The following is a 24798-nucleotide window of genomic DNA, read 5'->3' as shown; positions in this document are numbered from 1 at the left end:
GCACCTTCAATTGCATGAAGCGTTGAACATTGATTCAAATGTACATATTTTAAACTCGATTAAAAAAACAAATTATATCGAAAAATTGGGGCAAGAAATTATTTAAAAAAACAGCTTAGTAAATACTGATTCGAAATCATTAAGTTCTGTATTAAAGGAAAAAACTTTAAAGTCTTTTAAAAGAACTAATATATATATATATATATATATATACCTTGCTGTATGGCTGTATGGTTCACTGGGCGTATGCGTAATATATATAACAGGTCGAATAAGCGAACCTTATGGCGAATTTAATGTGTATCCGAAATGTTTTCGCTTGCAGACGGCCACCTTGGAAGTGGTCATCCCACCGGACATTATAAACGAAGAGACCTCCGGGGACATGATGGTCCCAGAGGGCGGATCCGCCAAGCTCGTTTGCCGAGCACGTGGTCATCCGAAGCCGAAGATCACGTGGCGACGCGAAGATGGCAGGGAGATTATTGCCCGCAACGGCTCACACCAGAAAACAAAAGGTAAGTGCAATGCATCCTACTCACGGACTTGCAAAACTGAATTATTGCATTTAAAAATAAAAAATTTGTATGCTTCCTGCCTGATTAACAATACAAATATTTAAAGCCAACTGCAGACGAACCGAACTACACATTTACACAATAATTTAAACATATGGAGCCCATTTTAAAGCAACCACCACATATTGTTATGTACTCACCCCTATACCACAATACTCATTTCCTCACCCACAGCACAATCGGTGGAGGGCGAAATGCTGACGCTGTCGAAGATCACGCGATCGGAAATGGGCGCCTACATGTGCATTGCCTCCAACGGAGTGCCACCGACGGTGAGCAAGCGGATGAAGCTACAGGTGCACTGTGAGTACCACTACAGTATATAACTATCCATATATGATACATGATAAATGGGTAGCGCCACCTGCAGCCGTTGGCCAAGAAAATGGACTGATTTATGGCAGTCGAAGGCAGCTAATGCCGCATAATAATCATAATGGTAACATATAGCCCCGTTCGGATGTGCTGTGCTGTGCTTGTTCCAGAAGGGGGCTGTTCCGTATCGGAGTCGTATGTATGTGGCAGAACTATAACCGGAAGCGGAAGAGGAACAGGAACAGGAACAGAACCGCAGCAATAACGCAGCGGCGGCAACTGCAAGTGTTTCCGTTTCGATATCCGGCAGCTTCCTTCACGTGGCCGACAAACTTTCCAAATGCATTAGGGCGCCAAACTTGTGGATGTTGGGTCAAAGGGCATTTTTCCCTACGAATATGGGGAAAGGGGAACGGGAAATATGGAAAACGGGTGGGGGGGTGGCGGGTGTGAAGTGTTTCTTGGGGTAACGCAACGTCACGTTTCTGCAGTAAAACTTTAAAGTTGTGTGAGTTGGCGAGTTTGTGTGTCATGTGAAGTGGTAATTGTTAAGGTTCTGCAGTTCTGCACTATCCCTCTGTCTGCCCACATAAAAAAACCCCCTTTAAGACCTCTTAAAAAACCCCCCCTGTAACTGTTTTACCTTCCCGCATCAAAGTTAATGAAATTTCCAAAAGGGGCAAAAGTTCAAACGACGACAATTGGGCAAGCGCAAAAGCAAGAGGAATTGGGAGAACGCAGAAAAAAAGGCGGAAAAAGGGGAAAAGTACGGGAAAATGAAGGAAAGCCGTAGGGGAAAGCAGAAGAGGGACAGCGAAGAATACCTAGAACCACCAGCTTCTCTGAAAACCCAAAAGATTGTATCCGAAAATTATATTGACACGGTCGTGAATATGTGGCGTCAGTTTCTTCAGCCACACACACACATATGTACTTACTTTTGACGCAAAAATTAATTTTCATTTATATTTTTTTTTTTTTTATCTAAGCCGCAAATTTCTTTTTCTTTTTCTTTGTCATTTCATTTTCATTTTACTCCAAACGAAGTCACCCACCTTCCGGTCCTCGAAATTTCAATTTAAAAATCCCCATATGTGCGGAAAGCGGGAAACGCCATTCTATATTCGCGATTCTTAAACGCCACCCACTCCCGCCGCCCAACTAGGTGTCCTTGTCTCAGCCGCACATTTCACTCGACGCCCTGATTGATTCTAATCAGAAAATTAAGTGGCTCCTCGAGGTCGTTTGCCATGTATTAGCACTAATGTTAAAGATTTCTCTTCCTCGACATCCGCAACTCTCGAATTGGGAAAGTCAGAAAAGCTGTTCAGAGCTTTACTTTTCAGGAACTTAATCCACATTCACTCTAAGATGTTCGATCTTCTATACATATTTTTTTATTAATATAAGAAATATATGTTTATTACTTGGCAGTTGATATAGATAGATTTTAGACATAAATAAATGGCGCAAATGAAGGCTAAGCATGTGTATTTACAAATCAATTGACTTATTTCTGCGAATAAGTGTTACCAATTGAAAGGCCTTAAAAACTAATGAATTTACATAGTTCCTAACTTTTAATAAAGCATGAGAAAATTCAACTTTCGATGCTGGAGTATAAAACAATGCTATAGTCGAGTAAACCGACTAACAGATACCCGTTGCATACGCTTCTACGACTCTAGTATACCCCTTTACTCAGCAAGTAACAGGTATAAATATGTAAATGAAAAAATGAACAAAAAATATAATTTTTCCGACTGAGTCATAGATTTTAAGAGAACTTTTAAACGAGTGCTATTAGAATAAGTAACCCAGTTGTTGACAACAAATAAACAAAGTAAATAAACAAAAATTTGCAGTAGGGTTATAAACCTTCAAATAGACATTCATTTTCTTCTAAGCAAATTTACAATTCGTCTTAGTATTTGGCTAACGTTATGATTGTTTTTTGTTTCATTGTGAGGATACTGCGTAAATTTCTGTAAACTTCCCTCTCTGACACAGCACTTTTTTTTAAACTCAAACGGTTGTATTAAAATAGAAGAATAGAACAATGGAACTAATTCAAACATCGACCAGCTGTTGCCACACGACGAATGAAACAAGAGAAACACACGGATTATTAGATGCGAAGAATTCGAGCTCAGCTCTTCAGGGAGTTCTTCGCTCTATTTTCCATTCTTCGGAGTATCCAGCTAAGCACACAGCCAATGCTGCCGTCACGGGGGATTCTTAGCAAAAAGGCTGATGGATGAATTCGACACCGAATTTTTGGGTATAAAAGGGGCTACACGTACATAACTCAAATCAGTTGCTATTGGAGCAAAAGTCCCACAATGCGTGCCTACATTGCAATTACCCTGCTGGCCCTGGTGGCAGTTGTCGTGGCCCAAGGGGGAGGCGGAAGACGTGGTGGACGCGGTGGCGGCGGAGGCGGTGGCCGAAGTCTTGGAGGATTCGGAGGACGTGGAGGCGGTGGCTTCGGCGGTCGCGGTGGTCCTGGTGGTACTGGTGGCCCCGGTGGCTTCGGCGGACCTGGTCGCTTTGGAGGGCCTGGAGGACTTGGCGGTGGTGGAGGATTCGGAGGTCCCGGCCGCTTTGGCGGTCCCGGAAGCTTCAATGGTGGATTCGGCGGTCCTGGCGGTTGGGGCCCACGTCCACGTCCTCGTCGCCCAAGACCTTGGTGGACGACAACGGAGAGTTCCTTGGCCGACACCAGCAGCACAACTAGCAGCTCCTCCAGCTCCACCGACAGCAGCTCCTCTGCCAGCTCCACTGATAGCTCCACCGATAGCTCCACCGATAGCTCCACCGATAGCTCTACCGATAGCTCCACCGATAGCTCCACTGATAGCAGCTCCACGGAGAGCACTACTGGTTCGGGATAGATTCTGAGTCTCAATTGCAGCGTATTGAAAACTTTCTGGGAAATGTATGAAAATAAAATCTAATTGGCACATTGAAACTTAATTTCATTAACTTGGAATATATTAGTCATATACAGTCATATTAGTCTTACAGACTAGCCGAATCTATTCAGCAATGTCCGTTCGTATTAAGACCTTTGATTCGCACCAAAAAATATCTCGATTAGCATATGAGATTGAAAGCTGTCTCTTAAGAGAATTATCGTTTCTGTTATTTCTTCGATATCGACAGGCAAATCAATCATCTGATTAATGAAATATCATCATTTGTTATCATAAAGTAAACAGCATGAAGGCTAGTTATTTTGATAATTTAATTTTGGCAGCTGCCTGCCGAATAGCTCTATTAGGGCAAATTGAATTTTCAATAAGTGGTAGGCTAAGCGAGAATTGGACATAATAGGAAACACCCGACACCGCTGAGAACACCACATGACATATGCTGCACCATTTCGAGTCCAAAGGGGTGGTGCAACGAACGGGGGCACGGGCACAAACGTGCGGGGAACCTAGTAGGAGTAGGGACCGAAAATCCGGACGCCATATAGAAGAGGGCTGAGAGTGCGGAATGTCCAAATCCAATAAATTGACCAATAATGAACGCTCGAATGCAGCTCGAGGCGAGAGCGCTGTGCAGTGGGTGAACGTGGGAGCAAAGTTGAAAAGCCAAAAAACAATGATGGTCAGTGGCTCTGGCCTGCGGTACTTTGGTCCTTCGCTTTTCCGTCTGCGCTCCCTGGGGCGGCTTCAAGACAACGTCAAAGGCAAGGGCGAGGGGCCAGAAGCTCGAAAAAAAAGACACGAAAAGAACGCAAAAAATCAACTTGCAAAAAATTCCGAAAAGAACAAAAAAAAAAAAAAAAACAAACTCAACACGACACGGACAACATGGAAAAGCTCCAAAGGGCAAGCCCAATGAATTAATGGCACGTCCTTGGCGAACTAAAAATGCTCTATTCGAAGCAAAGCAAGTGTAAAACAATTAATTCGTCGCTTTAAAGGCCTTGAAACCCTTTTCTTACAAAATTACACCCTGCTGTTTCCCAAACACAAGTGCTATATATTCTCTCAATATCTAACTTTAAGCTTTAGATCCCGAAAACTTATGATTTTGAATAGATAGATTGAGCTCTTCTATTGCGTAATAGTTTCTCAATATCTAACTTTAAGCTTTAGATCCCGAAAACTTATGATTTTGAATAGATAGATTGAGCTCTTCTATTGCGTAATAGTTTCTGAATAAAAATCTTACAAATCGCTGAAGCAAATACAAGAGTTTAAACGAAAGATGCTTTAGTGGAGGAATCATTAAACCGTTCTGGGGTCATCACTCCTTCGACAAGAAAAGCCAATTCCCAGCCCAGCCGGATAAGTGACTGTATTCCTAGTAGGGAGTGGAAAATAGGAAAATCCGAAAAGAAACTAGCAATATGGCTTGCTCGTTTTATTTGCCACTGACTGACCACTGGGCGAAAACGATGGATGATGCTGCTGCTGCGCTGCTGCTGCTGCAGGCTCGTGGTCCTGCTGCTGGTCCTGATTGCTGGCCAGGATTGCTGACTTCCACTCTAACAACAAAATAATTCATTTTCAATTAAAATCGTATCAGTTGTTGTTGGCGTTGCTGCCATTAACCGACAGCGAAAAAAAAAAATAAAAATCACAGCTGGAATCGGGAATCCGGAGTCAGACAAAGGGTTTGAAGTTTGACTTTGCTCCCTGGTGGCGGCCAGCTTAATTGCCGCTCTAGTCCGCGGGGGCAACGTTGTGGGTTACGAGTTGAGGGTTTAGGGCGGAGGACAAGCAGAGATTCAGCGGGTTTACGGGGAGGCGGGTGGGCCAGGTCACAAGGCCACTGATGGCTTATTAATTGGCACTGCCACCGGGCGCGGGTTCATTCACCATCCACACTGACTCCCAACCCATTTGCTCCGTCTTCTCCTCCGCAGTTCATCCGCTGGTGCAAGTGCCAAATCAATTGGTCGGCGCCCCGGTCCTTACGGATGTCACATTAATTTGCAATGTCGAGGCATCGCCGAAGGCCATCAATTATTGGCAGCGCGAGAATGGTAAGTTGCACAGCAACATCTTAAATGTCATTTCCCTGATTTCCATTTCTAGCACAAATTAACTCAGTGATACGCAACATTTTTATTTTCAAAAATAACTAAAAACATAGTTTTTCATTTCATTTTAATTCTGAAAAATACTTTGAAACTGTTCAATTTCATTAACACGATTAGATTAAAATTTATTCAATTCTCCATTACCTACAAAAAAAAAAAACTTAGCAATATATCGACTCAATACTGAGCTTATTGCGAAAAATCCCTTCATCTGCCCTTTTTATTTAGAAACTGTATAGTCTCATTATGTACCTTACATTTATCGCATTTTTTTTTCTCAGTGTGCCTGATGAGCGGGGAGTGGCCACGAATTGAATTTTTCATTTAGCATCCGCTCGAGTTGAAACTCGGACTGGTTCAAACTTTATAAACCTTTCAATGCCGCAATTTGTCTTTATTTGGTTCGTGTTCCCAGCTCAAATATTTTGTTGTCCCCCCGGGGAGAGGTGGGGGTGGGGGTGGGGAGGTGGAGCAGCAGGAGCTGGCTGGATCTTTCGTCAAGAGCATTTGACGTATATTGCAGACGTGACGAGAGCCGCCGCGTAAACGTGAATCGCTCGACGGCAATGCCAGAAATGTCATCATCCATGGCTCGTCTCCTCGTCAACGGAGTCCTTTCAGCCCCTTTCTTCGCATTTCTCCGAATTTCTCCACCTTTCTCCTACGGTCCCCGTCTTCCCCACCCTTTACCACCCTTCACCACCCGTGCTCCGTTCTCCTCACGTAACTCGAGCTCATTTGGCCCGATTCCCTGCTTCGTATTCATGACTTCATTCACACCTCAACTCATCACATCACATCACATCTCGTTTTCATCGTTGCTCATTTCGATTTTTCTAAATTTTCTTTTACTTTTTTGGCCTGGGAACAGGTGAAATGATTATTGCCGGCGATCGTTACGCTCTCACCGAAAAGGAGAATAATATGTATGCCATCGAAATGATTCTGCACATCAAGCGGCTGCAGTCAAGCGATTTCGGTGGCTACAAATGTATCTCGAAAAACAGCATTGGCGACACCGAGGGCACCATCCGCCTATATGGTAAGAAACAACATCTGGCATACTTTTTACGAGAATAGCCACATTAAAGACACCAAAAAGTTGCTCGATTTCATGGCAAATATGATCGTAATATACCACTACGAGCTAAATTGAAATAAGCAAACTAAATTCTACTCTAATTCACTATGTTTCGCATTGGAAAAAGGATACAAAAAGATATATATATATATATAGATGCCACTAAATTGATTCCCTGATTGATTTCGTGATATACATATAGCAATTAACTAATATAAATTAAAGCATACGCCCTCTGTTCTCTCCTTTGTATTTTTTCAGAAATGGAGCGTCCTGGGAAGAAAATCCTTCGTGATGATGATCTCAACGAAGTGTCGGTAAGTTGAAGCCATAAACATAAAGGTCCTTGCCATCCCCGAACCCATACATATATTTAAGAACTTGGCCCAACCTTTATCGAGACAATTGAAACGAAGCAAAACGAAACAAAACAAAACGCACTTGCCTTCTTTCATCCCGCAGAAAAACGAGGTGGTGCAGAAGGACACGCGCAGCGAGGATGGGTCACGCAACCTGAACGGCAGACTCTATAAGGACCGCGCTCCGGATCAGCACCCGGCCAGCGGGAGTGACCAGCTGCTCGGACGCGGGACAATGCGGCTAATCGGGACATTTCTATTAGCCTTATTGGTATTATTCACAGCGCTGGCCGAGGCCGGGCCAACAACATTGTCCTGCCGCACAAAAGGCGGCAGACAAAAGAAGGCCAAGGAAACGAGCTGGAATGGGCGGCGGGCAAGGGACGGCAGAGAGGATGGGCACGCGGCAGAGTGGAGGCAGTGCTGGGAGAGATCGGCGCTTAGTTGGAGGCGGTCAGCGCCTCCAGAGTTAGATTATTATAGCTTAATTCAATTGTAATTATACAAACAAGATTATGATGCAAGGGTCTCCTGTTCCCGAGTCCCGCTCCTGCCACACACACCTGGCACGGGCCAGGAAACAAAGGCATTAATCAATGGGGATGCCGGGGCTACCACCCACCACTTCACTGACTAATCATCTACGCCTATGCTAATTGCAAGTGGGTGGGGCGTCAAGACGGGACAGCGCTAATTGAATGCATATTAAATCAAAAGGGAAAAGAGAGAAAACCTAAAGTGTCGTAGTTAAGTGGAAAAGAAAACGCGTTTAAATGTTACCTCGTTAGTGGAAAATGATGGCAAGGGAAAGCCCAAATCCCCCCCACAAGTGGACGTCAACTATAAACCATATTACGATTAAATGGTGTTCGGCTCTTTAAATGGCTTTAGCTACTATAAAGTAAACAAAAGTACGCCCGCAGAAGGATATTTGCGTACTATAAATAATGATTACGATAAAGACATTGATACGTATATTTCTACATGTCTATATAATAAAGTAACGTTCGCTTTCGTTCAACTAAGTCCCTAATTTGTTGAGTTCGTGTTTCTAGATGAAATATATACACATATACATGAATCTATATGTATTAGGTGTTTAATCAAGAGTTCTGTATATATATTTAAGGCCTGCTCAAAGAGAAGGACATCCGCGGCTAAAGAAATACGTTTAGACGATCCTTGCATATCGTAAGCTGTAAATATTTACACCCTTAGTGAACCCGAGAAAGTTTCGTTGTTATTATGGTAAAAATGATTCTATTTTGAATCCCTTTGTTGTCGTCACCCTCGTTCTCATGGCTCAAAAGACTAGACTGCGGACCCTAGATTTAAGCCATATTTGGAATCCCATAAGCATAGTATCCGCTAATGGTGTGTGTGTGTGCGTGATTTTAGCAAAGAAAATTTAAGCCGACTAATGTTCATATACTTTAAAATATCTATAACGCTGAGATTTTAGATTAATTTTTAATGTATGTAGGTGTGCTAAGTTTGAGCCTGGCCAAAAATTTGGATCAAAAGGTAAAGAGAAAGTTTAGTGCAAAATATGTTGCGTAAATTTATTCACTCTAAACTCAATGCACAATGCAGAACCTGCACACTTTCAGACGACTTTAATTGTTTACTATGTAGGAGGTTAGCAAACTATTTAAAAAATTCTTGAAAATTCTTGATTGCTTGAATGTAGAAATTTATATAATTCTTCAGACCTTATTTTACTTATATATTAGATTTGCGATATATGTATGTACATTTTCTAACGCCAGACTCACACACACACACACACACACACAGTGAAGCCAGCCGCGGTGCCCACGTACATGTTTCCGTATTACTCATGTGTGCGTGTCCAGTTCAATTCCATGTTTAAATAGAATGTAAATCAAAGGAAAGGAAATCAGAATAAACCGAAATAAATGTGCCAAAAGCATTAAAAGCAACTCGAATTAAATCAGTGCGCGAGGCGAAAATAAGCAGAGGTAATACCGAATAAAATGTGTGTGTTCATATCTGAAATACAAAATACAAAATACAAATTAAAAAATACAAATTACAAAATACATGATACAAAATTCATGATACAAAATACAGTAATACCCAGACATATGTATAATCCGCATATCCAACTTCGTTCCCCCAAAAAAATCCAGTTGGTAAGCATTATTTGAAGGCCGACTACTCAGATGTACTCTGACTCATATACGTACCAAAAAGCAAATGTATGGCGTGGCAAGCAGGAAGGGGGGAATACATTTTAAATTTAATGAAGATATGAATAAAGTAAAGTTAATTAAATATAGGGAATATTTTTTTTTTTTTGCGGGTACGCGAGCAACGTAATCGCCTAGCAAATCAAAGTTACGTTTAACCTACACGTGTAAGACAAGCAAAATAATTATGAACTCATCTAAATGGAATCCCAGGCCATCGAATTGTTGAAAAATTTAAACTACGGAGTACATTTAGTGGAAATTTCAGGCGGGGATGGCAGGCAAGGTAAACTTACCTATAGTAAAACATAAGAATTAACTAACTAAGCCAGAAAACCATTCATGTCATAAAGCATTCAATGTCTACGCTACAGCCATACAAAAATAAACCATAAACGAGAAGAGTATACAACATATTTGACAACTACATATGCAATGAGAATATCCAACAATTTCAAGATGTAAAACCCATGTAAAACAAAAACGAAACTTTGCTGCGCGTAATAATGCGAAATTCCTTGATTCTTGATTTAACAAAATAGCGTAAAGATAACAGCATTTAGTTGGATTTGTGTTTTATGTATGTACATAAGAAATGAGCGAAAACAAATGTTTGTACTGTAAAATCTGATTATGAAACTGAATATTCAAAACGCGCAATCGAAAAGACCCCACAAACAATAAAAAACAAAACAAAAAAAAAACAAAAAATGATACAAAAAATAAAAAAGGAAAGTAAATAAAGAGAAATACCTATGGAAACCTAATAAGCATTCAATCAATTTAACACAGCACGGTAAGTGGAAATGGTGTGATCAAGTTTATGCCCAGTCATCGCATTATGTATTTTATTAACTTTGCAGCGGTTTGATACCCGGAAAATTATAATCAGCCGAAAACTGTGCTGTAAAATAGAAAAAATGGTAATCTTTGTATTTGGCAGCTTAAAACTGAGGTGAGGTGCCCTTAAAATCTACAGCGTCACAAAATGAACTGTGAGTGTCAAATGTATTTTAAAACAAAAAAGAATGCTATAGTCGAGTTGGACGACTATCAGATACCCGTTACTCAGCTAGTGTAAATACGAACGCGAAATTTCATCATATTTCTGGGATATCGGTTGCTAATTGGGCAATAAAATGAGACGCCTTAGGGCGTTAAATCGAACGTGTCAAACATTATTTTGGCAAATCGATAGATATATACACGACTTATGAAAATATATCAAAATATTTTGCGAAAGTATGGGCGTGGCAGTTTTGGGCGTTTTAGGGCAATTTACACGACTAATAAAAAAGTTTGAAATTTGTGTCTCTAGAATCTGTATGCTGAATCTCAACCTTCTAGCTTATATATTTGCAGAGATCTTGGACATGGCTAGATCGACTAGGCTATTGAACCATATGATCAAGAATATATAAATACTTTATAGAGTCGGAAATGCTTCCTTCTGCCTGTTACATACTTTTCAACGAATCTAGTATACCCTCTTTACGAGTAACGGGTATAAAAAAAAGGAGCATTACATCTGCATACATTCATGGTTCTAATTAAAAAAAAAAAAAAAGAAACCACAAGGGCAATATAGAAGCTGAGGCATCGGAATATGAGGACTGAGCTCGATTTGTATCGTGAAGAACAAATACAAAATTCGAACGCAAACAGAAACACAAACACAAACAGGAGCTGTGCAAATATTTTCGATGTGTGTGCGAGTGTGTGTTTTGAATTGGTCAAATGATGGTTGCCTGCAGCCGAGGAACTAACTAACATTTTGTATTTATTTTAAGTTGTACGGGCAGTTATAAAATATGCACACAACTCTGGCCGAGTTATTTATATTGCACAGCCCCGCTCTGCCACACAATGGATGAAACTGTGCGACAATGTTGCCCCAGAACGTTGCACTCACCGCAACTCAACACAGAATACGAATCCGAATCTGAATCTGAATCTGAATCCGTATCCGACTCACAGCCCCGCCGCATGGCCATCGCCATCTCCGCCTGCTGCCAGCCTAAAACAAAAATGGAAAATGGAAAAAATATCTTTGCATTTGCATCTTTTATATTCACACGACACAAATAAAGGCCAAGGGAGGAAGCGAAGATTGCGTTTATAACAATGTGCAGGGTTATGTCAACCAGAACCAGATCCTGAAGCAGAATAAGGACGAACATTGCCAAGGGAACAGCCGGGGGTGGGTGTGCCGGGAATGCACTGGGGGAAAGGATCAAGGTTGGTACCTTGATGAAATGAATATGCCAAACAGATCTACTTAAGCAAGATGAAGCTTTTGATTGCTAGGTTTATTTTATAGGTTTGTCTTCAATGTTTTAATAGATTTTAAACTCATATATTTATTTATAACATTTTCGGTATTATTATTAATGCAATGCTTCACAATGCTTCTATACATATATTTTCATGTTCTAATCAAATCAAATTATAGCCTAGGTATTTTAACTTAAGTCGTATAAAAGTATATTATCTCATTATATTGTTGATATAACTTTCGAATTAAAGGATTTATGGTTACGCACTTTTCAAGAGATGTCACACAAGGCTACTTCGGCTTGATAAATACTTATTGTTTGTTACTATTTTAGTTTAGTTAGATGTTTATTTTTCGCCAGTGTAGGGATGAGCTGGCAAATCCCAACGGAATCCAGCTGCCTAACGATGGATGCACCTTGCAGGCGGATGAGAGTCCAACATTGTTGGCAGAGTCAGTTCGCTCCATTCTTTCCTCTTGCCACTGCTAATAGCTTAAATTCATCTGCATGTCTGTGCCTGGTTTCACGCTTTATGCACTGCTAATGATTTGATGTCGTCTCCCTTTTCCGGAGGAAAAGCGGGAAAGCTAAGGCATGGAAACGTGGGCGGAGGAGCGAGCCCAGCAATACAGCAGCAACCACGTGACGACGTCAAATGCAAAACTCTCCGGCTAATGCTTCTTCATCCGCATCCACACATCACATCTAAATATATGTATGTACATACATATATCTGGAATATTTCTCAGCAATGTACGCTGACTTTATGTGTGCCGTTGATGGCTCCAGGAAATGCAGAGTTTGCATTTCAAGCTGCCACCTGCTGGCTGGTCGGAGGAGAAATCGATTAGCCCAAATTATAACGTAGAAGCCACTTCGATTGGGCAGACTAACAAATACCAAATCGATGAAAAATATGAGCTTGGTGTTTGAATGTGGAAACAATTTCCAAAAATTGACTGCTCAAAGAAGTATTCGATTTGAACTGCTCGAAACAAGCCTAATTTCATTTTATTGCATTTGTGTAAGTTCTCAAAATATGAATTTGCTTACAGTAAACAAAGGTAAAAGGTAAGACCAAAATTCAATAATCGAGATAAATTCAAGAATATATTTAAAAGCAAAGTGCACACGTGTATGGCCGTACAAAAGGTTTCTTAAATCAAGTCTCGTATTAAATTTGGGAAGTAAAACAGCCTTGAGCTTGATTCAATTTTACAGGTATTTGTAATTTTTTATCCATCCCTTCCCCAAGGAATCTTAATGGCTTAAAACAAACAATACTGAAAATCTAGACATTGTGATTGTAATGACTTCAAGTTTTTCAACTGTATGAATAAATAAGGCGTATTTTTGAGTTAATAAAAAATAACAGCTGATACATAAGTTGTATGTACAAATTAAAGATTCAAATCGAATACTTAAATGAAAGATAAGCAAACTATATATCATACATACTCGTATTAAAAAAGTATATTTATCCACAACTCATGTACATGTGTATATGATTGTTGTTCTGCGTTGTATACAAATGCATTGAAATGGCCAATTAGGGGTAAAACTCACTACCAACTAGCCAAATGTTGCTTGTCCTTGTTACTTACGTATGTTTTGTATATCATCTTAAAGAGCTAGCACAGCATAAACACACTGCGTATGCGTAATGATATTTGAATATTACGTATACGTAAATTTAAATGTGAAGTGCAGCTGCCATTCGCAGACAATTTAAACACAGGGCGTGTATAAGATGGACCGGTAAAAAAAAAAAGGTGGACAGACAAAAGTTAAGGTGAGTAAGGAAGAAGAAGAAGAATGGTGGAAAAAACGAAAGCGGCAGCGAATTTTTATTTATATCTGTGGAAATTGCTGACCAACTTCAACGTAAAATGCCCGCTTTTCCAAGCGCTTTCTCCCGCTGCCCCTTTCTTTTCATTTTTCCTCGTACTTATTTCTTTGCACACTGAGTTCACATTTGTTTTTTGCAGTTGGCGCAAATATTTGAGGATTTTAATTGTTTGTATTTGCGAGCGAGAGCGAGAGACAGAAAGAGATAGAGAAAGAGAGGGAGAGGGCAGATAGGGCTAGAAAAAATGCAGCAACAATACAGCAACAAGCGACGCAAAAAAGAAGAGCGAAAATATTTGAACAATTCCAAAATGCGATAGTAAAGTGTTTTAAGCGGTTTTTGTTTGAATGTGGCGAAGGGGTTTTCCTGGGGGTTATTGCATACTTTTAGGCTCTGCTGTTGGTTTGCTTGCCAGTGTGCATGTGTGTGTGTGTATGTATGTCCCTGTGTGTTTGCCCTTCTGCAGCCTGTTTACACTCACATGTGCATTTATTTACTATGTTCATGTTTTATTGTTAACATTTAAAATATTTGCGCCTGCATAAAATTTGACCCGTCGTCCATTCTGTCCTCGTTTTTTTTCCTCCTTTCTTTTCGTTTGCCCCTTTTGCCCCTTTGCCTTTTGTTTACCCGCCTGAATATGCTTATTTACTCACTGCTTTTTGCTGCCTTTTCCCCCAATTTCAATCCACCCGCGTAGTGTTTTAAATCGTTTAAGCATTTAGTTTGTTTGCTATTTGCAACAACCAGAAATTAACAAATAAATAAACGCAAACACGGGTTGTTTAACGCAAGGCATGTCCTGTTTTGTGCTCCGTTTGCGTTGAAATGCCACCGACAATCGCCGAGCACTAAGCTAATTTGTTAATCAATTAATTTATTAAATATTTTCTTTTGTTTGCATACAAATATGTTTGGCGTTGCCAATACAAAATGGCAACAGAGATCAAGTTTTACGCATTCAAACTATATTTTTATTGGCCTAAGATTCACTATTTCATATAAAAAGCCGAATATAAATTTTGATTCGGCAAAGTAGAAAAATCGAGTTAATATGTAATACATATATGTACATATATGCACACAGCAAACAAATAGATATTGATAATAAAATAACTCGGGTTTATTGAAACATACTTTTACATCACCAGCCAGGACTCTTTATTTAAAACTATTTCCCGAAATGCAAAATTAAAATAATATTGTAATAATAAAAAAACGCAAAGTTCATTTGAAAGACTGAAGCCACACATAATTCCGTTAATTAACAATACTTCGAGGGGAAAGCTAGTATAACTTTCACAAAATTCAGGCAGTATTTAGATGACCACGCCCACCGTTTGCAAGTCCGCCCCTGGTCGTGATTGCATGCTAGCCGGTGGAAATGGCGAATAATGGAAATGGAAAATGGAAACGGATATCCAACGTGTTGCCCAGGAGACCTCGTGCTCTCAGCCAACAAAGAACCTCATTTGGCTGTTGTTGTTGTTGTTGTTATTGTTGCTGTGATGCAAGGATGGGTCCGTGGCTGCGAGGGGGCACAGGGCACGCCGGCGGAACTGAAACAGACAGACAGAGTCAGACAGACATTGAAGCAAACGGAAAACCTAAAATTTTCAAGCAGCCCCACATTAATGTGGAGCACATTAGTGCACGTAAGTGTATTAAGGATAATGGATGCATTCATAGATATATCGCCAAGAGGAGCACGACTACAGGACAGCAGGAGGAGGAGGCTATGGACGTGGGGTATCCCGATAAATATGCAGGTGGGCCGCCAGGAGGGTTCTTCAAAAGCAGCGCGAAACATCCGAGAATCTGCACGGACTCCATGCGGATTCGGTTGGGTTAAAAGGCGCACTTGTGTGGGCGAGATCGTCTAGATAAATTACATTTACCTGCGGGCCAGAGCTCTACCACTTCCTTTGTTTATATGGCATAGGGGTTTTAGGCCAAACTTTTAACATGGTATCACCTTTTAGCCTCTTAACTTTTGGGCTTATGTACATGTATTTCGCAATATTACACAAGAGAAGAGTGCCAGAAAATCTCAATTGGAAGATACTGCAAAAGACGAAACTCATATCAGTATGTAAACAAGAGTAAGTCGGCATTAAAGAGCACAAGAACAAGGATAACAATTTCGAAACAAAGTCGTTTTCGAGCAAAATCAAAATGGATATTTTTTACCAACGGCGCTCATCAATCGGAATTGAATTTCAATTGTCCTTGCCGCCCGCTCTGTCTCGTTGTCCTCATTCCCATTCCTTTCCATTTGAGCTCAGCTCACCTCACCTCACCTCACATCACCTCAACCGAATTGACGGCCTGAAAAAAGCGACAAAAATATATCGCAACGAAAGAGAGCTTCGTGGGGGGTAAAGCATTTTTATTGCCATCATTGTCAGCGGGAATTGTCATCATAAATATTTGATTGTTGCATCAATAAAAGCTTATGACACATAAAATCCATAATTTCAATTGTTGGTCCCCGGGTGAAGTTGCGCCGCTGGAAGCGGATCAGCCCAAGGTTAATGCAGCCAAAGGAGGCAAACAATAAATAAAGAATAAGCCGTGGAGGCGGAAGAGCGGGCCAGTTGGCACCCTCCACCAAATCGGGCCGGGCTCATAAATCAGCGTTATTATGCCACCGCCACTTCCGGCCAATGCTGATTTTCGAAAATCATGGTTAAATAAGGAGGCATATCGGCCTGGGATCTGGGCCGATTCCGAAGTAGAGAGGTCTTCCCTCGTCTGCTGACCAGACCAATCAGTGGTTTTTGTTATTTAAATCTCATTTGAGGCGCATTTAATATTGCGAAAAATATACGAATATTCATAATTTACGCATTAATTGAAAACTTAAACTGTTCGAGGATTGCGCGGAGTCTTTTGCAGGGATATATCGCCTCACTTCATGCATCGCTACATATGACAAATTAATGAAGCGAGCCGGTACAGATATACGTGCTATATATCGCACATGAATACGTTTATTCATACGCGTACGTATATATGTACATATGTACATATAATATGTGGGCATTTATGTAGTATCTCTGCGGCTGTTCATAAATCAAAATTTATGCCCATCAGGCGAAACATCGCAGACGTCAGATATAACACATTTTCAACTGTTCGACCGAGGACACCAACAATTGGCGAGTAATTGACATGATTGAGGGCTCTAGGGGCGCCTCCAGGAGGCTGATGGAAGGTGGTGGGAGTTGGTGGATGGTGTTGGAAGGGGTCACGGATCCAGGGGCCACCGGTGGTTAATATGGCATATGTAACATTGACCAGAACACAACAATTTCCCACTGCCGACGTCAGCAAAAGTTTCGAGCGAACAGGCAATCCAAATGCTCGTGTGGAAAGTGGAAAGTGCCAAGCTAAGCAGGAAAAGCGCTCCCCCTTCCCCCCTTTTCCAGATTTTCAACCACACAGCCCCCACTCTGCAATGCCGGAGGCACTGTGAGAAATGGAACAAAATGAAAAGCAATCGAAAGTGTCAAAGAGGCGACAGCTCATCGAGCAAACGGGGGGCGTGGCCAAGGAAAATCAGTGGATGGCCGGTGACTCGGTTGCATGTCCAGTCAGTAATTGGTTTGGTCGAGACCTTGACAACCCCACCATCCGCCCGAATTTGCACTGCGATGAATGGCGGGCCAACGGGGCGAATGCTTTATGAACGCACGGACACTATTTGTCAGGATCAAATTATAGGCTTAACTAGTAAATGTTGTTAATTTCTTGAAAGCATGTGCACATTCGCAGCCTTTGTACATTGTGCCATTAAATATATATCTTTGAAATATTACCAGGGAAAATATTTAAGATTTTGATCATTAGTATAAGAGCATAGCATTTAATGTGGTCTAATTTTTAAAATCGAGTACACTGCTACTGCGTATATCTAAAGGAACATAAAAACCAAATGATTTTTATGAATTAGCTAAGATTTTTTGGACAACAGTTTGTTTATAAGGTATGCGATGCAGTTGTGAAAATGATTTTACCCAATATGTGTATTAAACAAAAAAAAATTATTTCCAGAAAACCCAAACTGAACGCAAAGCCACACTAGATGATCGCATAGACCAAACCAATTTGTGTGTCAAACCGCGACAAAGTGCAATATGCGGATTTTGCAAATTACATCAAATAATTGCACAGCAAACTGAAAAAAGGAAGAAGCCAAATGGGATGCCGAGCTATCAAAAAATTTGGCAAAGGAAATTCCATTCGTGACCAACTTTTTGCTAATCCAGGATTCCGACCTCCTTGGCACTTGCCACACATATACACATACACATACACATACACATACACTTGTATCATACACGTACTCGTACTCGTATTGTTGCAATTCTGGCTGCTCACCTCAACTTTGCCCGACCTTTGACCCTTTCATCTTCACCCTTTGCTTCATGTGTTTGTTGTACATTTTATTTAATTTAATTTTGTGCTCTCTGGGAACTGATTTTTTTTTATTTATTTACTTTTATTAAAGTACATATACATATACATACATATGGAATATATGTATTTTTTGCTTCGTTTTATTTTAATTTTAATCCAATTTCTGCACACACATAAAAGACCAACGAAGAGAATTTATTTTTATTTGTATTTTTTTATTTTTTTTTATTTTTTTTTCTCATTTTTCCCCCCTGGCTTGTGGCAAAATATATTAAAAGCTACTTACGAAGTGCAGAACCAAACGCTTCGGCTCGTGTGCAGTCACACACACACACACACACACGTACACTGAGCGAAAATGGGGTTATGGTGGCACACACATTGAGGCACGCCCACTCGCAAACACACAGATATTTGCAGTGTTGTGGTTCATATATGTATGTACGTATGTATGTATGTATGTATGTATGTGCGCATGCATGAACATATAGTGCGGCGTTGGCAACGAAAACTGGCCATGATGACGATGGCGATGGCGATGGCGATGATGACAATGATGATGATGATGCAAGTGATTCATGCGGAAAACGAGCAACAATTTTGGTTTACCAGACAGACAACGCCGGCACCAACAACAAAGGCAACAATAACAAGAATAGCAGAAAGGGGGAGAAAAACAAAAAGGCCAACAACAATCGAGCAAGTCTTACATGTGTTTACACAATGTTTGTTGCAGTTTTCTCGTGTTGTTATTATTATTATTATTTTTTTTTTTTGCGGCCATTTGGGCCTGGTTGTAAGCCATGTCCTGTGTCCTTTTTCCCCCAGCCGAGCTGCATCCTTCAGCCAGCCGCCTGCTGTTTCAATTTTATTATGAGTGTGCAATGCCCAGTTTTCCTTCTCCGGATTTTTTGCCTTCGAGCCATTTTCATTTCCACCAGCGCGGTTGAAACCTCAGCACATATTAAAAATAGATTAAATCAGTTGCAAAATGTACTTGACCAATACGCGGGCGAAGGCAAATGTGTATATTCGTTATAATGACCAACGTTGCGTATACGTAATTTCTTGAGAGTATGAACAATGAATAATTTTCTAAATTTAAAAATCCACGATAACAATAAGTTTGATATTAATAACAAGAGAGAATGCTATAGTCGAGTTCCCCGACTATCACTATTTCGGGGATATCGATATGAATTGATTTAATTAAAAATCAAATTATAAAAAAAAAGTGTAAAAATATTTTAATATACCTTCATTGTCTGTCCTTTAACAAGTAGGTATTTTTAATAAGACTTAAGGCTTAACTTAGAGTGTCCTATATGGATACAACAGTTATAAATAGAAATTAACAAAATAGTCGCTAATAAATAACATTTTCTCATGACTTTAAACCGTTAAAAAAAAATTTGTTATTGTAAGAGCGTATGACAAATATTTCTGTTTTTGGTAATTTCGATGAATAACAGGTGTCCAAAATTTACAAAATATATTTATTCCTGCGAAAATATATTCGTCCAACATTTTTAGCAAAGCAGTAACTTATCTCATTGCGAGTTGCGCAGCGAATAGAAACTCTACGGAAACTAACAGTTAATTGAACGGCTCATTCATAAAGAAAATCTAGGGATAAGCAAGCTCCTTTTATTTATTTCTGTTTGTCCACTAATTTTATTCAAGAGATCTCCAAATTTAGAGACAAAAACATAAAATGCCGTTGTGGGACTTTTGGTCGTACTACTAATATATTAAGATATATATTTTTAACCTTTTATACTAAGTTAAGGTTAAAATAAGTTAGGATACAAGCTTACAAATGTAACGGGAACAATTTAAAGGACTGATATACTTAAGCCAACTATTTAAAGAAGATTTTCAAAAGTAGCGCGTATTAAGAGAAATGTATTGTCTAGTAATTAAAAGACTATGATGGCATTGGTACTTTATCGGTTCGCAAATCGGTTTTCATTTGATAGTTTAGTGTGTATATGAACTAGCATATTTAACTATTATTAGTTTTTGATAATATTGATATAGATTAAATTGATTCAGTTTATCAAATAACACACCCTGACGAGGTTGAAACCCAGTGCGCCATAAAACCATCGACAAACTCTTTATGAGACGAAAAATGATTTTATGATTCAATTTTTACACCACATAAAATTAGCTTATTCAAAATATTACCACAGCCACTTTTTTCTTAGGTGAGTAACGGCCATCAAATCATATAGTCTCTCATCACCAATAGCTTAGTGCCGTCAAAAGCCATTTTTTGGTAGAGAAGACTATGTAAAGAGCAGCAACAAACAAACGTATATCCTTTTGCTAAGTAAATTGCATTCCTCACGAAATGGCACTGCCCCCCACTGGCAACCCCAAATACCAATTTGAGTGCACTGAAGTGCCAGCGAGTAAGTAAGTGTCTTTAGCCTGGCTGAGTGCCCACAAGGACTCGGGGACTCGAATTGATTGCCAGCCAAATGAGCATTGATCTTGCGCCGCAAACACACACACATCTTAATTTATGCACACACAAACACGCGCGTATAAGTCCTGCGTACCAAACCCCTTCTGTGCCCACCAAAAACACCTTTGGCATCATGGAAAGAAGTCAAAATGCACTCATGTGAATAATTCAATATTGGGAACAAATTGTTTTAAACACGTTTCATTAGATTTCGCATAGCAATGCCATTACAGATGTCTGTTGTGTATAAACGAATGTGTATATGTATGTATGTATCTGTGTACATTTCGATCCTGAGATGCAGGCAACACACGGATAAACCGATGCATCCTTTCGCATATTGTTTTTGCCAGTGACAACTGAATGATTGAATTGAACTTTGCATTCGCGCGAATGTGTATGCGAATGTGCCTGGTACTGGGAATGAGGATGGGAATGGGGATGGGAATGGGAACGGGGATGGGGATGCGGATGGAAATGCGAATGGGGATTGAAGCGGGAGTTCCGTAATTGTGAATTGATTGCTCGAGTGTAGCGAATTTTCCGGGGAACTTTTCCCGGAGGCAAGGCGGCGCTGGTAAAGTCGGGCGATCAATTCGGCAGTCGCCTCAATGCGATTTGTCTTGTGTCAGATTTGAGTGACAGAGCCGTTTGTTTCCCTTTCGCTGGCTGCACGTGGGCAAAGGGATGCTCAACGGGAGGCATCCACATGCAGCTATGCAGCGAATGTATTAGTCCTTTGACAGGCGACAAAAATGTCCTGTAACGGGGTCAAAAAAAAAATATATATATTCTGGCTTTTAGAAATTGTATCTTTATTCCAGATAATCCCGCACAATTGTGTGTCAAAATGGGGGGAAAAATACAAAATCGCGGTGAATAAAAACAATTTTTCAATTGGTCAAACTTTCATTCTATGAATGGCGTTTTTAGTTTTATTTATCATTACTTTTGCAAGTTCTATGTTCAGGATATGGAAAAAACGTTAAGTTTATCTTTTGAATTCTTTGCAACTCGGGTTTTTTTTAAAGCTATTCGCTTTGATTTATGCCCTACGTTTAAACCCAACTAATGGCTTGGCTCTTTAATTAAACTTTAAATATTACATTTTTAAAAGCGATAGCAAAAATATCAAAAAGTAAGCAAAGCGTTTAAGGTTTTCCAATTCAATGAACATGTATTTTTTAGGTTTCCTGGTTTTAAGCGAATATAAAAGTAAAAAATATATATATATTAAATTGCATATTACTTATTTTCAGCACCGTTTACTTTTTGGTAGTTCTTTGGACACAACTAATCGTTGCACTTCGTATTGAAAAAAGATTTTAATGATCAAAAATCCTATCAGAATATGCATATCTTATGCGACACTCAAGGCGATTTCTCTTGACTGTCTTGCAGCAGGTGAGTCTCCTCCAGCCTACCTGCAAAAACGCACCGGCACAAGCATTTCAGCTCCCCCGAAAAGCGGCCCCAAAGACCAACCCACACCCTCCCACACAAAAATACCCCGAAAATACGGCCACCAAACCAGCAACCCAAGGACTTTTTCAAGTGCCTCCCAGGGCACAGTTCACGTTGAGGGCGGCAGGTTCATTGTGAGCCCAGTGCATTAGGGCGATGGATAATGCGCTTTCCCTACGCGACCACGCCCCCAATCGCCCGGGTCCCTTTGTCTTGCTCTTGAGATTGCTTCACGCCAACTTTTGCCTCATAATTTGGCAGTTTGTTGTTTGTCGGCGGCCTTTTATTATATTACCCTGTATTGTTGTCGCTTGTTGCTTTAATCTTGGCTCCACCGATTCCCTGCCCGTCGCTCTCTCCGCCCACGAAAATCCCCCTCCGTTTCGACTCATTATGCGCTTAATTTTCGCTTTTCATTTTCAATTGCCATAATTTAGTTTTATTTTGCTTCATTTTCAGAGAAAACGGAGGGCGGCAGCGGCAACTCACCTGGCGAAAGTTTTGCCGCAAAAAGCGCAAGGAAAACTGGCGGGACGGGCAGCGAATTCTCGATTCCGGATTCAGGCTGCGAATGCGGGTGGGAATGCGGATACGGAAATGGGTATAAGGATGGCATATTTTCATTTGAAAAGCAAGCTGCGTCTGATTACATCATAAGAAATGCGTAATAATTGCGTTAACATAACGGCCTGCGAGATGGGAACCAACAGCAGCAGTAGCCGGGTAGCTGGATATCCGGATGAGATGGCGGAGCAACTCTTAACCAGGCCCAAGACATCTCCATTCCCTTGCTCCACCGCCATCCCCATCCTCGCAAATGCCGCCGAGCACGCAATGTGGGTGGTTGTGCATAGCATATGGCATATAGCGTATACACCATATAGCACTGTGAAAAGGCATAATATAAAACTTCATCAAATTGTCTTTGCAGCTTTCTTTAACGTGCCAACTTCGAATTAAATTTACGCAACAATTTCAAATGGCGGATAATAAACTCATCCTTTTATTTCATATCGTTTTGTTAAGTTTCGCTTTATTGCCACAGTTTCAAAACGGCAGAACGGCAGGCCTATGATAAAAATATTAATTGACTAATTTAGTTTTATTGTCTAGAGCGTTATTAGGACGGTAGAGTTTCTAGAAATATAGTCTAGTTATATAGTATAATCATATATTCTAATATGCAAGATAGTCTAGTACCTTGCAGATAATGTCGTGACATTATTTTCATAAAGTTTGAGACAGATTATATTATTTAGCCTACGGTATTTCTGTGTTTTTAAGAATCATGAACTAATCCTTTGACAAATTCTGAATAAAATATTAATTAATTAAATAAAGAACAATACAAATTGGACATAATTAATGTATTGGGGTAGTTATTTCAGTGTACTGCTTAGAATCGCAAATGGGCTTGGAAAAGGGCCCATAATCTGTTCTCTTATCTGTCGTTCGCCACCTGTTGACTCATTACCTTCCCTGTACAAACTTCTTCTCCTTCGTTATAAATGCAAAAGACCGGCTTAGAAGCAAACAACCGGACATAAATCAGAACCAATGAAATGTCATTAGGCACCCAGACTCAGAGCCGCCAGAAGAAACTGCATTAGGAGCTGGCGAGAAAAGGATGCGAACACGACACGAAATGTGCACCGCAAACTGCAACAAAAACCGATGGCAAGCTCCTTTTGCTTCACGCTTTTCTTTTCCTGGCTGTAAAAACTTGAAACATTGATTGAGCGCGTGAATAACAGCAAGTGAAATGGCTTGCTGAGGGCGTGAGTCCTTCAGAGGATCCTTTTCCGGACGATTCCGGGGGTCTAAGTGGAGCAGCATATACATGCTCGCCCATACAAATGTATCTGCTTACGACTCTCGACTCGAGTCGAATCGGCGGAAGGCAATAAAATGTACAATGTACCAGTTGGTGGCCAGAAAAGGGTGAAAAGAGGCACTTTTTGCAGGGTATGTGCAAACGCCACCAAGAACTGCAGCTGGCGCATTTGTATGCCAAAAGCTAGACGAGATATGCGACTTGACTAAAGGTCGAATTCTGAATTTCCCTACAAGTGTAGGCACAATCTGTAATTAGTAATACTCAATACATATTACATTGAAATATAGAAAAGTGGAAAAAAAAACTCTTAAACAATAATCGTCTTGCATGTATTTCCGTTTCCATGAATAGGTAAAAGGCATCCCAAGTGCAAAATGCGTTCGTTTTCGTTTTTTTTTTTTTATTTTTTTTTTGCCATATTCCGGCATTTGGAAATGGAAGCATAGAGCCGAAAAATGCAAAGGGTTCTACTTATCGGCAGAGTACAACAAAGGGAAATAGTTGAGTGGCTTTCTGCCGTCCTTAGTCCTGGCCAAAAGTAGCACGGCACAAGCCCAGACACATTGAGACAGTCGAACAGATATGGCAACAGTATCATTCCACGGGATTCCCTTCGCCGCATCCAGCCGTATTTCCATGGACAGCCCGACCCGCTTGGCTCCCCGGGCATAAACAGCACGTAGTCGGGAAGCTAAAACACCACGTAGCATTATCGATGTAATCACCGGATAAGCTAACAAGTTGCCAAGATTTTCACGCATACTCCGTTGCACTGGGCGGTGGTAGAAGAGCGGGAAATCGGGAAAAGCGGGAAAAGGCAGGAAGAGACCGGAAGAGGCGACTGCAAGTGCTTCGAAAGCGTGTGGAAAACA

At 40.5% G+C, this 24798-nt stretch overlaps 2 protein-coding genes and 1 long non-coding RNA gene across 5 annotated transcripts in view, besides 3 other annotated features; all 3 read left to right on the top strand.

The window, feature by feature from the left end:
• The window catches only part of DIP-beta (Dpr-interacting protein beta), a 35624-nt gene extending 25260 nt beyond the window's left edge, over nt 1-10364 (top strand). For all 3 annotated transcript variants that reach the window (NM_001144754.2, NM_001298591.1, NM_001144753.2), the window contains exons 5-10: nt 326-518; nt 753-881; nt 5776-5895; nt 6824-6994; nt 7295-7350; nt 7496-10364. In NM_001144754.2, coding sequence (NP_001138226.1) covers nt 326-518; nt 753-881; nt 5776-5895; nt 6824-6994; nt 7295-7350; nt 7496-7891 — 1065 coding nt within the window. In that variant the 3' untranslated portion in view covers nt 7892-10364. The remainder of the gene's footprint in view (nt 1-325; nt 519-752; nt 882-5775; nt 5896-6823; nt 6995-7294; nt 7351-7495) is intronic.
• Nucleotides 2521-2559: a mobile genetic element.
• Nucleotides 3223-3865, top strand: CG10918 (uncharacterized protein). Its single transcript, NM_134609.2, has one exon. It carries the CDS (start codon nt 3236-3238, stop codon nt 3785-3787), a length of 552 nt encoding a protein of 183 aa, NP_608453.1. The 5' UTR covers nt 3223-3235; the 3' UTR covers nt 3788-3865.
• Nucleotides 10365-10615: 251 nt separating the features above from the next.
• Nucleotides 10616-11117: a mobile genetic element.
• An 8175-nt stretch (nt 11118-19292) lies between these two features.
• Nucleotides 19293-19328: a mobile genetic element.
• Nucleotides 19329-21932: 2604 nt separating this feature from the next.
• On the top strand, nt 21933-23077 carry lncRNA:CR45003 (long non-coding RNA:CR45003). The gene is made up of 2 exons (NR_123979.1): nt 21933-22029; nt 22549-23077. It is a non-coding gene; the product is annotated as a long non-coding RNA:CR45003 (long non-coding RNA).
• The last annotated feature ends 1721 nt before the right edge of the window (nt 23078-24798 follow it).

Source organism: Drosophila melanogaster, chromosome X (genome assembly GCF_000001215.4).
Source record: "Drosophila melanogaster chromosome X".
Classification (NCBI taxonomy): domain Eukaryota; kingdom Metazoa; phylum Arthropoda; class Insecta; order Diptera; family Drosophilidae; genus Drosophila; species Drosophila melanogaster.
This window is presented reverse-complemented; position numbering and strand designations above follow the sequence as displayed.

Excerpts from the sequence above, each read along its gene's own strand:
- CG10918 (NM_134609.2), top strand. The coding sequence starts at position 3,236 with ATGCGTGCCTACATTGCAATTACCCTGCTGGCCCTGGTGGCAGTTGTC.